This window comes from Paroedura picta, chromosome 8 (genome assembly GCF_049243985.1).
Source record: "Paroedura picta isolate Pp20150507F chromosome 8, Ppicta_v3.0, whole genome shotgun sequence".
NCBI lineage: Eukaryota > Metazoa > Chordata > Lepidosauria > Squamata > Gekkonidae > Paroedura > Paroedura picta.
In genome coordinates, this window is record NC_135376.1 from 69,423,071 (window position 1) to 69,436,196 (window position 13,126).

General features: G+C 39.9%; 1 protein-coding gene across 7 annotated transcripts in view; it reads right to left on the minus strand.

Annotated features, from left to right (window-relative positions):
* IDE (insulin degrading enzyme) overlaps window positions 1–13,126 on the minus strand; it is a 78,891-nt gene that overhangs the window by 34,166 nt on the left and 31,599 nt on the right. For all 7 annotated transcript variants that reach the window (XM_077350256.1, XM_077350255.1, XM_077350260.1 and 4 more), the window contains exons 6-11: window positions 12,483–12,595; window positions 11,877–12,039; window positions 7,861–7,953; window positions 6,992–7,083; window positions 5,254–5,334; window positions 2,572–2,675 (exon numbers count right to left, since the gene is read on the minus strand). In XM_077350256.1, the coding sequence (XP_077206371.1) occupies window positions 2,572–2,675; window positions 5,254–5,334; window positions 6,992–7,083; window positions 7,861–7,953; window positions 11,877–12,039; window positions 12,483–12,595 (646 nt within the window). The remainder of the gene's footprint in view (window positions 1–2,571; window positions 2,676–5,253; window positions 5,335–6,991; window positions 7,084–7,860; window positions 7,954–11,876; window positions 12,040–12,482; window positions 12,596–13,126) is intronic.

The following is a 13,126-nucleotide window of genomic DNA, read 5'->3' on the forward strand; positions in this document are numbered from 1 at the left end:
ATTTTCTTAGGTCTGAATGGCCTTCTCACGGACTTACACAATATATTCAAGCCATTCCTGAATGCTCTTTCTAGCATTTCTGCAGATATATAGTTATAGATAGTTATGTTCAATGTAAACCACCCAGAGCTGCAAAGAAATGGGCAGTATAGAAATCTAAATAAATAAATAAATAAAATATATTCAAAATGACACACTGAGCCAGACAAAATTCCTTCAATGACTGTAAACTCAACATGATTTTCTGCTCATGCTATCAACAGCATTTCCCTGCTAGGTTTCCAACTGACATTCCAGAGTTGCATAGACTGCAATTTTAAAGGAAATTCTTCTAACGGAGAGCTGCGGTTTATTTCTCAAGTTGGGGTGTGTGTGTGTGGGGGGGGGGAGAGAGATACAGTAAAATAGCAGGAGCAATTAAGAGTTTCTACAGCCAATTACGTGTGAGAGAAAACATTTACTATCAACACTGCTCTGCATCTCGAAGCCAACTGGTAGTTAATTAGAAGAATATAGGACAGTTGGATCCATGGAACGCTTAATCAGTTTGAACATTTAGTACCAACAAATCCTTAAAAACAATGAATAGAACTGAACCAGAGACATAAATAGCTAGCAATTTTTCATTTTAACCTTCTCCTTGGATGCCAAGTTACATCTCAAGATGGAAGGTTCTGTGCTATAAATGAAGCACCCCACACGGCCTTCTTTCACGTTATGTATGAATACAAGCACAGTACAATGGTCTGGGGGAAGCTTATTTCCCTTTGAAATTAGTTTCCATGGCAACCGTTCTGTCATCGGCATTGAGAGAACACTGCTTATCTAAGTGTTTCTAGTATACATGCCAGCAGAACCATGGTTTCAGCAAAAAAATAAAATACCCCCCCGCCGATTTACGTAGATACAAGCTTAAAGACTATCATTACATTATGCATTTGGGGGGAAGGGTTAAAACGACTATACTATTTACCATAATGGGAAGAAGAAAATATAAAGCTTCACTTTGTCAAAACATTTTTACTTGCCACTAATTAAAAATGAAGACCTCTCCCTTCTGGAGAAATGGCAACCTGAACAGGAGCATTTCTGAAAGCTCCAAACTTATCCCACTGTATTTATACCAGGATAGGCAGAATTTATTCCTCTGTTCTCACACTGACCCTACGGGGGAGAGCAAGCTGATAGGTGAATCTACAGGAAGGGGTCAAGGAATATGTGTCAAACAATGTCAAAGTTAAATTTTTTTGAGGCTTTTTTTCCCGAACCATGCTAGAATTTCCAGATGAAGATACAATGGTTTTTGGAGACATAAAACAGAGTTTTAGACCAAAAGGTACAGATGTAGAAATCCTAAATGTGGGAAATTACTGAAAAATATATTCCAATATTTGGAAATGTTGAAATTAGAAGATGCTAGGAGGAGCAAGCATCCAAATGATAGAGATTTCACTTTTTCTTCTGATAGACATCAAATATATTCAACATTCAATGGCTATTTTATTACCAATCACAATAAAATCAGAGTCCAGTAGCACCTTTAAGACCAACAAGGATTTATTCAGGGTGTGAGCTTTCGAGTGCAAGCACTCTTCGTCACACTTGCACTCGAAAGCTCATGCCCTGAATAAATCTTTGTTGGTCTTAAAGGTGCCACTGGACTCTGATTTTATTGTGCTACTTCAGACCAACATGGCTACCCATTTGAATCTATTATTACCAATCAGTTTCAAGATTAAAAAGATTATCAATATGGAAGGTGGCGCTCTAAAAGAGATAACTGAGCACGAACAGTTGATTAACAAAACAAAAAGATAATTTATTATTTTATATATATACTAGTATCAAAGCCAGTTTTAAAAATGGGCTTTGAAAGGCTTCCCATGGGCAGCAAAGCCCTCTCACCGGCTCATCAGTTAGAAACAGAAGAAATAGAAGAGTGAAAATGTATGATTAAATGGATGCAGAACTTTAGAGGAGAAATATCTATATACCAATAAGACCTATAGGAAAAAGAAGGCTTGATAGGCAATCAGGCGTTAAGAGAAAACAGTTAAAATGATATATTACCCCAAAGGGTATTGAGAAAGTAGATAAAAACAACAAAATAAAATGTCCTGTAGATAGATGGAACCTTTTACCATATGTTGTGGACCTTTAAAAAATATTGGAAGGAAATACATAGGATAATGCAGAATACATTAACATTTAAATTCACTATGGAAGCTAAGAATATGCTATTAGAAATGTTACCTAACTAATTATCAAAAGTTTTTGGAAGAGATATTTGAATATATGATTATGATGGCTAAAATTATCTATGCAGCAAAAATGGAAATCAAACGTTTGTTCTCGCTATCTGTTTTATCTGGCCACAGTGCTGTATTAAAATAAATTGGAATCAAACGTTTGTCCAAGATTATAAGAATGGGTAAATAAGCTTCCCAATCATGCAGTGGTGGCAAAAAAAACAACTACTCTGGATATTTTCAGCAGGATCCAAGCCCTTATCTACTAGCAATATTAAACATTAATTAGTACAGAATATTGATATCTGGCAATATAACTTACCGGACATTTTCAGGCCTCAGTTTATTCAGCACCATTTCAATTAAATCAGGCCTAAACTCTTTTAGTAAATATTCAGCAGCAAGAACTTCTTCTATAGGGTAGTACTAAAAGAAATCACAGTGTAAGAAGAGGGAATACAGGAAATCTATCCATATTGAAAAATATTTAAAAAACAAATCGCAATCACTAAAAATTGTACAAAAGAAATCCCAAGCATTTGGTCCTACAGCAGTATACCATAACCCTGGAATACTAGGGGAGCTGTGAGGAAAGAAATGGGAGCTGGGACAGTGAGTTTGGAGAAAAACAATGAAATGGCAAGAACATTTTATAGGATGCTTATGAGATCCTATGAGATGGTAGTGAAAGGTAACAAAGCGGGATTTCTGTGCAGCCTCCATTGCATCTGCAAGCTTGCATCCAAATCGACTGCTTTTTCGGAGTTCCTTTTCAGAGGAATGCTTTGAATGCTTCAGGGGACTTTCACAAACTAAGCTGGATAGGTCGCTTGCTTTGATGAGGCCAACCACTTGCCCCTTCTCAAAACAGGGGAACAGAGGATTGGGAGGCCTATCTGGGAAATAATCAATCAGTCCCTATACCCAGGGACATCCCGGGTAGGCTAAAAGAGGCGGTGCTCCAGCCTCTATTGAAGAAACAATTTTTTGATCTACAGAACCCTGCCAGCTACTGCCTTGTCCCGCATCCACCATTTGTGGGGAAGGTGACTGAACAGGCAATTAAAAGCATACCTAGATGAAGCTTCAGTATTGGACCCATTCCAGTCTGGCTTCTGGCAGGGCAATTGGGTGCATACGGCACTGACCGATCTGACAGATGGCCTCCAAAGCCAAATGAATCAAGACAGGTTGGTGCTGCTGGTGTTATTAGACATCACTGCAGCGTTCAACATAGTAGACCATGGGCTGCTAAGCTCACCATCTTGCTAATGTTACGATACAGGAGAGAAGCCCTGCAAGGGCTTGTCAGGGACATACAGTCCCACCAGATGAGGAAGTATGCCATGTCTTGACGGAATGCAGCTGTAGGCTGCACATATCATCAGGAATTTGGGGGTGATCCTCAATGCCTCCATTATGGAGGTGCAGGTCACTCAAATAGCTCACCAGGCTTTTTTCCATCTACACCAGACAAAGCTACTAGTGTCCTACCTGGCCCAGAAAACCTAGCCACAGTGATCTATTCAATGGTCATCTCCAGGATTAGAGTAACTTGGGCCTATCCTTATCCCTGACCTGGAAATTACAACTGGTCCAGAATGCAACTGTCTGGGTCCTTACACCTACCCCGTGGAAAGCCCACATCCAACCTGTTCTCCAGCAGCTGCACTGGCTGCTGGATGAATTCTGGATCAGGTTTAAGGTGCTGGTATTAACCTTTAAGTCCTTATTGCAGTCAGGTCTGGGACCTGCGTACCTGAGGGACTGCTTCTCTGAACATGCCCTTCAAAATAGCACTTCGCTCAGCAAATTCCAACTTGCACTTGGCCTCAACCAGCCTGGTGGAATGAGCTGCCAAGCAGAGACCTAGGCTCTTACGGAACTTCCCAAGGGCCTGAAAATTGGTGCTTTCCCACCAGGTGTTTGGTTGAGGCCAAGGGCTGCAGTCTTATCAGCTGAATGGGCACCCTCCCAGCCTGGTTGAAAACTGGAGTTCCATCTACTGTGATCCCAGGCTTGTTGGAGACGGTAAAATGACAGAGCATGCAGTGGGTTTCATTTTAGTATTTTAATATTATAATATTTACTGTATGGGGATTTTTACTCATGACACTGTTGCAAGCCGCCTATTTGGGAAAGGGACAGCCTACAAGCCCAATCAAATTTCAACAGAAAAGGCAATCCACTTGAATACATGTGACATTAATAAAAAGGATTTTAAAAGTAGTAAATGCTGACCCCTGGAGGATATTTCTGCAGTATATAAAGTAAGCACTTAGTAAATGTACTATATGAATCTTCTTAAAAATAACAAGCAATTACAGAATTCAGAAGGATTTAGAAAGAAGGTGGGAGGAGGATGAGTTCCTCAGGGGTTGCCTAATTTGCATGCCACGGTTTGCAGCAATTTTTGTCTATACAGGACATCCGCTGACAAGGTTGCTATAAAATACTGCAACTTCCTGTCTAGACTCCTGGTACTGAATCACTGACAGGTAATGTTCACCTTAGGAAGACTATGGCAGGATAACAGCAGCATCTTCATGCCCCAAGTAAGCATGGTAAAGGAAAACTCATTAATAAATAAGCATCTCAACGTATGGGTAAAATTACACTGACAGTATGTTTATCTGAATACCAATTGATTGGCAGTGCTAGGAAAAAATGAAAACACACAAATTCTTCAGGCACATCCCGCATACATCAGGGTTCCAGCTGTGATTACCAATCTTGTTTCATAGAACCATTAGTTTGGAAACAACAAATATTGGCTTTTTACAGCAGCAACTATGTAGTAAATCAATGCTCTACTAGGCCTCTTCTAGATGGCTCTACCTGCCCAGCGCAAGATGAAAAGTGATGGCATTTAAAAAAAAAAAGATCACCATGCTTTTCCCCCCACACATTTCATTAAGACCAATGTTTCTGCTACTTTTGGGAAGCAAATGTATTCCTATCACACTCAGTTTTGCATCCTATATAACACAAGATTCTCACTCACATGGAGCATCCCTGCAAGTTTTGATGTGTAACCACAGGGCCTTTCCTTATCTTTAAATCTGAAGGCTACAGCATTTAGATCCTAAAAAGAGAGAAAAAGGAGACAACATAGCAATGCAAGCTTCCGTGGTATAAATACTAATCAGGCAATTATTTTTTTTATCTGACAAGGGAAAATAGACCTTGTAACATTTGCTTCATTTAATTTCTGAAACTGGCAATCAATTTGTAAAACTGGCAATTAACTGAATGCTGCCAAACATAAGGAAATAGGCTCCAGCTCCCCTCTCCCTTCCTCACTACAGAGCAGTGCATTCCATGCTGTTCCCGAGGGTCCTCTGATGCCCTGTGGCCATGTTGCAGAAGGGACAGGAGATTGCAGCGACAAGGGGGAGGCAGCCCCACCTCACCTCCCCTTTCTTGCTGCACCCTGGAGCCCCCTGCAATCACCAAGCCTACAGATAACAAAATAGCCGAAAGATTCTATTGTCTACGACTCTACGGGATCAAGTAGAAAAGTGTGCAGTTAGCAAAATTAATTGTAATTAGTAAATAATGGGCAGCAAGCTACAAGCTTCAGAACTTACAGAACAGCAACAGAATGGACACAATCCTCTGAGTGGTAAATACAATGAATACAAGATTATTTGGCAATGTGAACCTGTACTGAACATGACCTGCAACATGGTTTTTCTTGAACAAATTACAAGAAAAGTCTGGAAGATCTTCCCCATTACGTCTTGGCTTGTACCCTGGTGTTCAGAACCTAGGGACAAATAGCTTGCCAAGATATTACCTATATACATTGTACCTCCGATTCTGACCATGTTACCAATCTGTTATCAGATTCCAATCCCTGTGTTTCAGATAGGTTGGCAATTTTTGCTCTGGCTGTCAGGAAGATTTGAGCTAGAGTGCTTTCAAGAGAGCCTCCATCTTGATCTATTAATTTTATACATTTTATTGTGATTTTTATACATTTGATTCTCACAGGTTTTATGTAATTGGAGAAATATGGCTCTATTTTTTGTATTTTTTATTTTAATTATGCTTTGTAAAGGCATCTGTCTTTCTGTCTACCTACCTACCTACCAACTCATTCACATGGGAGGTCCTTAACAAACAGGGTCCCACTCTCATGTTGTTTTCAATGAATGCTGACTTGTAAGGCCCCCAAATGCTGCTTCAGGGCATCACTAGGACCAGCACTGTAGGGTGCTAGGGCAAACTGGCTCTAATTCAATAAATGAGAGACTGGGAACATAGAAGATACCCAGAGGCAAAGTGAAAGGTGCTGCCAAACCTCCCAAGCCTTGAAAAGCTATAATGGTGAGAAAGAACAGAAGAAATCCCCGCCCCCACTAGTGACTAAAGAAACTGGACAAAGTTAGACTTTCAGCAAGTGTATTTTTAAACAGGAAGATTAAAAGTTGAAACCCAGATATAAGAGAGATTGACAAGTGTATTCAATTTATAAATACTATACGTGATACGAGACATTTCAAGTATTTACATGTTTGTTGGTCAAACTGTTATTCACTCATGAAGAAATACTTAGTTGATGACGATGAGAACAATAATAATAATAACAACAATAACAACTTTATTTTTATAGCCCGCCCTTCCCAGCTGACTCAGGGTGGCTAACAACAATTAATTCTGACATAAACTTGTTTCTGGCCATGGTGCTTTTCAGCCAAGAAAATCAAGAGTGGATAGCTATAAAATTGGTATCATACCTTACATTCCTGAAAAACCCATTCTTGCGGTCCTTCTGTTCTCAACTTTTGTATATACTGGAACATGTGCAAAATAATATCATCCACATGTACTGGAACAAAAAAAATTTACATGCATCAAGGGAAAATACATTAGCCCAAAAAAGAATACCCTCCTTAATATTTCACATTTAACTAATTGGCAGACGGGTTACATTCTGAACTGTTTAATGTAAAATGTGATCGTAAAGTTATTGTATTTTATGAACTGGTGGCACCTGCCCTGAGCCTTACAGGAAGGGTGAGATATAAAAACAAATATTTATTTATTTTTCAGAAATCAACATCACAGTTATGTGTTATACTTCTAACACTTCAGGTTTCTGATAGAGAATAATCTAGTGCAGAAAGGCTTCTTAATAATGGAAGTATCAATTACTTTGCTTCAATATGTATACAGTACTTTAGAAGCATCTTTATGTACAAAAGAATACAGTAAAAAGTATACACACTGCACATAACATAGTCTTCAGAGATTCAGAAGAACCCCAGGCAATTCAAATTCACTGGACATTTATAAGATTGGCTCCTACTATGATCTAAGCTTCATTCACGGAAAAGGACTTCCCTAACTCTGTCCATCTTCTGTACCTCCCCCAAAATCTTGGTCTTAATAACAATTTAATTGCTAAGGTGTTTTGGTTCCCAAATGGTTTATTTCGGAAAAATCATCCTAAAGCTAAAATTAGCCAGTTTATGTCCGACATAGCAAATCTCTTATTTCATCTTAATTTCTCCCTGAATACACTGAATAAGCCTAGTTAGAATAGCTCATTGTGTTAAGATAATCTAAATGCAAGTCATCAGAAGGAAAGGAACAAGTCACTCACAAAGTCCTTCTTCAGTGAGGTCAACGTTAATGATGAAAAACATGAAACCTCTAGCACCTTCTTTTTGTCCTCCAACCAGTGCATTGACCCAGCCTATAAAGTAAAGAAATCGTATACACTCATTAGTTATTGCTGTATTTTCTCATACACAAGACAACGTATTAGAACAGATGTCTGCATTCTGCTACCACCTAATGCTACCGAGGAAGGATAGATGAAAAGTGACAAAATCAGATTACATGTACACAAAATACAATGCAGTGGCATGAAACATTTTGTCCTTAGTTGAAGATGCACCCACATCACACAGGTCTAATCCCAGCATTCTGTTTACCGAATCCACAATGGCTGTCTTTCCTCACTAGATTAGAAAAAGTGAGGGAAATGTGTTCGGACACTAGGAAAATACAAGAGAATTCTGGATTTCATTCACATAACTCTCTGAAAACCAGAGGATTGTGAAAACATGTCTCCTCCATCCCCGTATCTTCTTGCTCGCTCATGACTATTTAATTATTAGTAATTGTTTCAACAGAGTTTCTAATTTGAGTTTGAAGGAAAAGTGCTAACAGAACGCTTGGATCCCACCTAAAGTTTCTGGATGGAAGAAATTTTTCCATCAATGAGAGTGTGACTTCCCCAATTTCCTTTCTCTTGCAGCAGCCTAAAATGTTCCTTTGAAAACTCTCAGAAATTGCTGGGGAGGGAGGACTTGGAGGGCTGCCACAGCAGAGGTGATCTTCACACGCACCCTTGCATGTGCAGAAAGTTCAGGCAGGATTCACCCCACAGATTGCTGAGGCACCAGGACACAGCAAACTATGAGAAGGTCAGGGGCTGGAGAAAGCACATGAGTCCATAGCTCATCCACAATCTTCCAAGTGGTTTGAAAGATTGCTTGAAATGAGCCTCAGTATGATCCAATGCTCCTTGAGCACTCCAGCACACACACAGAGCCCAAGTGGCCTCACTTACTTCCTTTAAACACTGGTGACAAAGCCCCTTGCACAATAGGAATGTATGCATGAAACTATCCCTGATATTGAAAGCTGGTGAGAAAGTCCACATATGCAAATCAAGATCTTCTCTATGTCCTTGGACCATGTTGGGTGAGTGTCTGCCTTTGTTTGGACAGGATTCCACTCTCATCATTCCATGATAGCAGCATTTAATTTGGTAGATATTTGCTTAAACCATATCTGTCAAAGCAAGGAGCCTGATTCACCAGCTAGTTTGGAGGTTGGTAATTTGAAGAGGCAAGGGAACCACTGGGATAATTACTAGAAAAATAAATGGCTAGAAGGAAGTAAACTCTTGAAATCATTTTGAGAATTGGGGAGGGGGCAACATTTCACCATCATCAAGAAAAGGACCGTAACACAATACAATGCTTACAGTCTGTATGCAGGACTACACAAAGGGGAAATTTAGGACTGTGTACTGAGATGAAAAGCAAATATGAAAATGAATGCATAACTCCTAGTAGCTGATGTCAGGAACTGGAGATGTGAATGGTTATTATTTAGATATTCAGTTTAATAATTATGAGCTAATTAAAGCAACATGGCACATTAAATATTGAGGTTCTAGTTTTTTAAATGTGTATTTCACTTACAGCTTAACACTGCATACTGTGGATAAATGTATTTTCCCAGTAGCTAAACTTAGCTAAAGGTGACACTATACACTCCTTGAGCACTCCAGCACATGAAACTATTTCCTACAAAATTTGAAAAATCCCAACAATTCTTTCATGATGACATCCAATTATAAGAAACTACCTTCAAACCCGTTCCTAAGAACAGGCCTTGAAAGGGTTCCCTCCCCTGGCCCAGCAGCTTAAGCTGGCTTTGGGGCTCAGCTCGCAGCCAGATTGTGGGGTGGGTGGGGGATGGCCAGCTCCTTAGCAGGCAGTCAGCAGGCCGGGAGGCCCTCGTTAACAGGCCCTCTACCACGACCCGTAGCCCAGGGCCCTCTCCCCTTACCTGCTGCTGGCTCCAGGCAGTGAGGCACGTTTGAAAGCAAAAAAGCTAGAGTCCAGGGATGGAGGGTGGGAGCTGCAGGGGCAGGGCCAATCAGGGTGCACCCTGATTGGCCATATTCCAACTTGGACAACTGGACACATTCCACCCACCAGGCTGTTTCACAAATATATAGAGGAACCATGGATAAGGATGTACTATAACTGTCAGTAGACTATTACCCAATCATTTGTTTATGTAACGATTTCTAAGTAGGGTAAGCATGAAGAAGAACATGGATTTCCCACCTTGTCACATTTCTCAGACATTTATATAAATTCACTCTTAAATTGCTTATATTTTCAAAGTGATCCCCAAGAGCACCCAAAATTCAGAAAAGCATCAAAACAAAATAGGCTTTAATTTACTAGTCACTGAAGTTGCTTACCTCTAAGTTCTGACAACGACGCTTAAGTTCAATGGTGGTTAAGGCTCACACAGAACTAACACCAAACCAGAGTTTGGCACACTTGAGTGCTTCCCTAGGCTCATGTCCCCCCTTCCGAAGCCTTGCATGTAGAAGGCTCCCTCTTCCTCTTCCTGTGTGTTCCTAACTGCAGCTTGCTTTAGTGTCTGTATTGTCAAACTATGCTTACCACCTTGCTTCCAAAGCTATGGCTTGTGAACCCATTTCAAACTGTGGCTACAAGTAATGTCTTACAGGCAAGGTGCTCAACGTATCTGCGTATCACCTGTAAGTCAGCAGGATGACTACTTGACGTTATAGCTGAATTCAGCCAATTAGTAATGGCCTATATTAAGTTTTATAATTAGTAAAACTTGTAAGCCAAACAATCAGCCATTGTTATGTAGGCACTTGTAGTAAAGGCAGGCAACGTGCATTACTTTCTAATCAAAGTAAGGAACGGCCTGCTGATTCTAAGGGCAAAGACAGAATACCATATATATTTTTCAGGCATACAGAACATTGATATACAGAAATATCAACAACCTCAGATATGCAGATGATACCACTCTAATGGCAGAAAGTGAAGAGGAACTAAAGAGCCTGTTGATGCGGGTGAAGGAGGAGAGTGCAAAAGTTGGCTTGAAACTCAACATCAAGAAAACAAAGATCATGACATCCGGCCCTCTCAATTCCTGGCAAATAGATGGGGAAGAAATTGAGGTAGTGACAGATTTTATTTTCCTGGGCTCCAAGATCACTGCAGATGGGCACTGCAGCAAAGAAATTAAAAGACGCTTGCTCCTGGGGAGGAAAGCTATGGGAAATCTAGACAGCATCCTAAAAAGCAGAGACATCACCCTGCCAACAAAAGTGCGTTTAGTCAAGGCTATGGTATTCCCAGTTGCAATGTATGGCTGTGAAAGTTGGACCATAAGGAAGGCCGAGCATCAAAGAATTGAGGCTTTTGAACTCTGGTGCTGGAGAAGACTCTTGCAACTCCCTTGGACTGCAAGGCGAACAAACCGGTCAGTCCTAGAGGAGATCAACCCTGACTGCTCTTTAGAAGGCCAGATCCTGAAGATGAAACTCAAATACTTTGGCCACCTCATGAGAAGGAAGGACTCCCTGGAGAAGAGCCTAATGCTGGGAGCGATCGAGGGCAAAAGAAGAAGGGGACAACAGAGAATGAGGTGGCTGGATGGAGTCATTTAAGCAGTAGGTGCAAACTTAAATGGACTCCGGGGAATGGTAGAGGCCTGGAGGATCATTGTCCATGGGGTCGCGATGGGTCGGACACGACTTTGCACATAACAACAACAACAACATACAGAACATTGAAACATTGACTTAAAAACAAACGAGTAGTTCCGGACAATAACAACAGAATTCAAACTAAGCACATTACAACTAAAATTTCGGATTTTTTTAAAACTCCACTTACCAAAATAATGAAGCACTTATGTTTAACAGCTTCATAAAATGTATACAAGTACATTCCTACACAGATGACAATAGGCCTAAATTAGAGCAACTTTGTATATTAGTGTGTTGTTAATACCATAACACCACTTCATTGCTAAACTTACCTTTAGCTTTGAGTTCTGATAAAAGACTTCCAGGACCTTCGTGCCCAATAAGGTGACCGAGATAATGACCAGGGTTTGACTTATAATACTTCTGAAGGTCTGGTATAGGAAACGTGACATAAAGTTTTCTGATGTCTTTAATAGGTACCACTTTGTAACGTTGCTGCAAAATTTAAAAACTCAAATCAGACGGAAACTAAATCTGACATTTTGTCTTTATGCCTACCATGTTTTTGTACATACACCGGATACTATTCACTTCATGCATATTCATTTCATACAGGCTATAATGCAGTATTAATGTTGCTCAATGGCATTTTCTATCAGAACAATTATTAACATTTCAGGAAGTGACTGGTTATACCTGCACTAACCACCTCCACCCAAATGAATAACAAACATACTGTGCTTCCAGATTATGCCACCAGTTCTCATCTCCTACTATCACAACACCCAAATTATCTCTTTAATCCTGATTGCACTTAAAAACCTACCTGATACTTAACCAAGTAATGGATATTAATAATAGTAAAACAATAACTTATTTTTCCAGTTTAAGTTTGCACTTCTAAAATGAAGATGTCACATTCATGTTTCAAAACGCACCCGAAGATGTTCTTCCTGGAAAGGATGCTCAGGGAATTCTGGTATTGGGACATTTTTGTTTTTTACTTCAGAGAACAGCTTTACTATCAAGTTGGTCAACTCGTCTAGCGATTCTACAGGAAAACAGTTAAAGATAGAACAAAGTTACTCAATGCTAAACAAGCTTTCTTGGGGTTGTCCCTTCTAGAGTCAAGGCTAATAAACACATACCTAAAAAACATGCCTTACAATCAGTACCCAGAATCAAGTTGGTATGTGAATGATAAGAAGTTGCTGTACATTAAATACAGAATAGTGATTAACATGCTAGACTAGTTTCTGAGAGACCCAGTTTTGAGTTCCCACTCTGCCTTGGAAGGTTGCTGGGTGACCTTAGGCTTCTCACACACATTTTGTGCAACCCACAACATTACATAGCTGTAGTTTGGACAAAATGGAAGAGGGCAGAACAATGGGTCCCCACTGGGGAAGAAATATAGATGAAGCATATAAATAAATACAATTTGCTTTAACATCTAGAATACCACATTTATCCTGTGTATTTTCTCTTGGCAAATAACTGAACTAGAAACTTTTTTTTTTAAAGGGAGGGCTAGCATTTTCAGGGCACCAAATTTTGCAAATATCAATTTTTTCACTTCTAC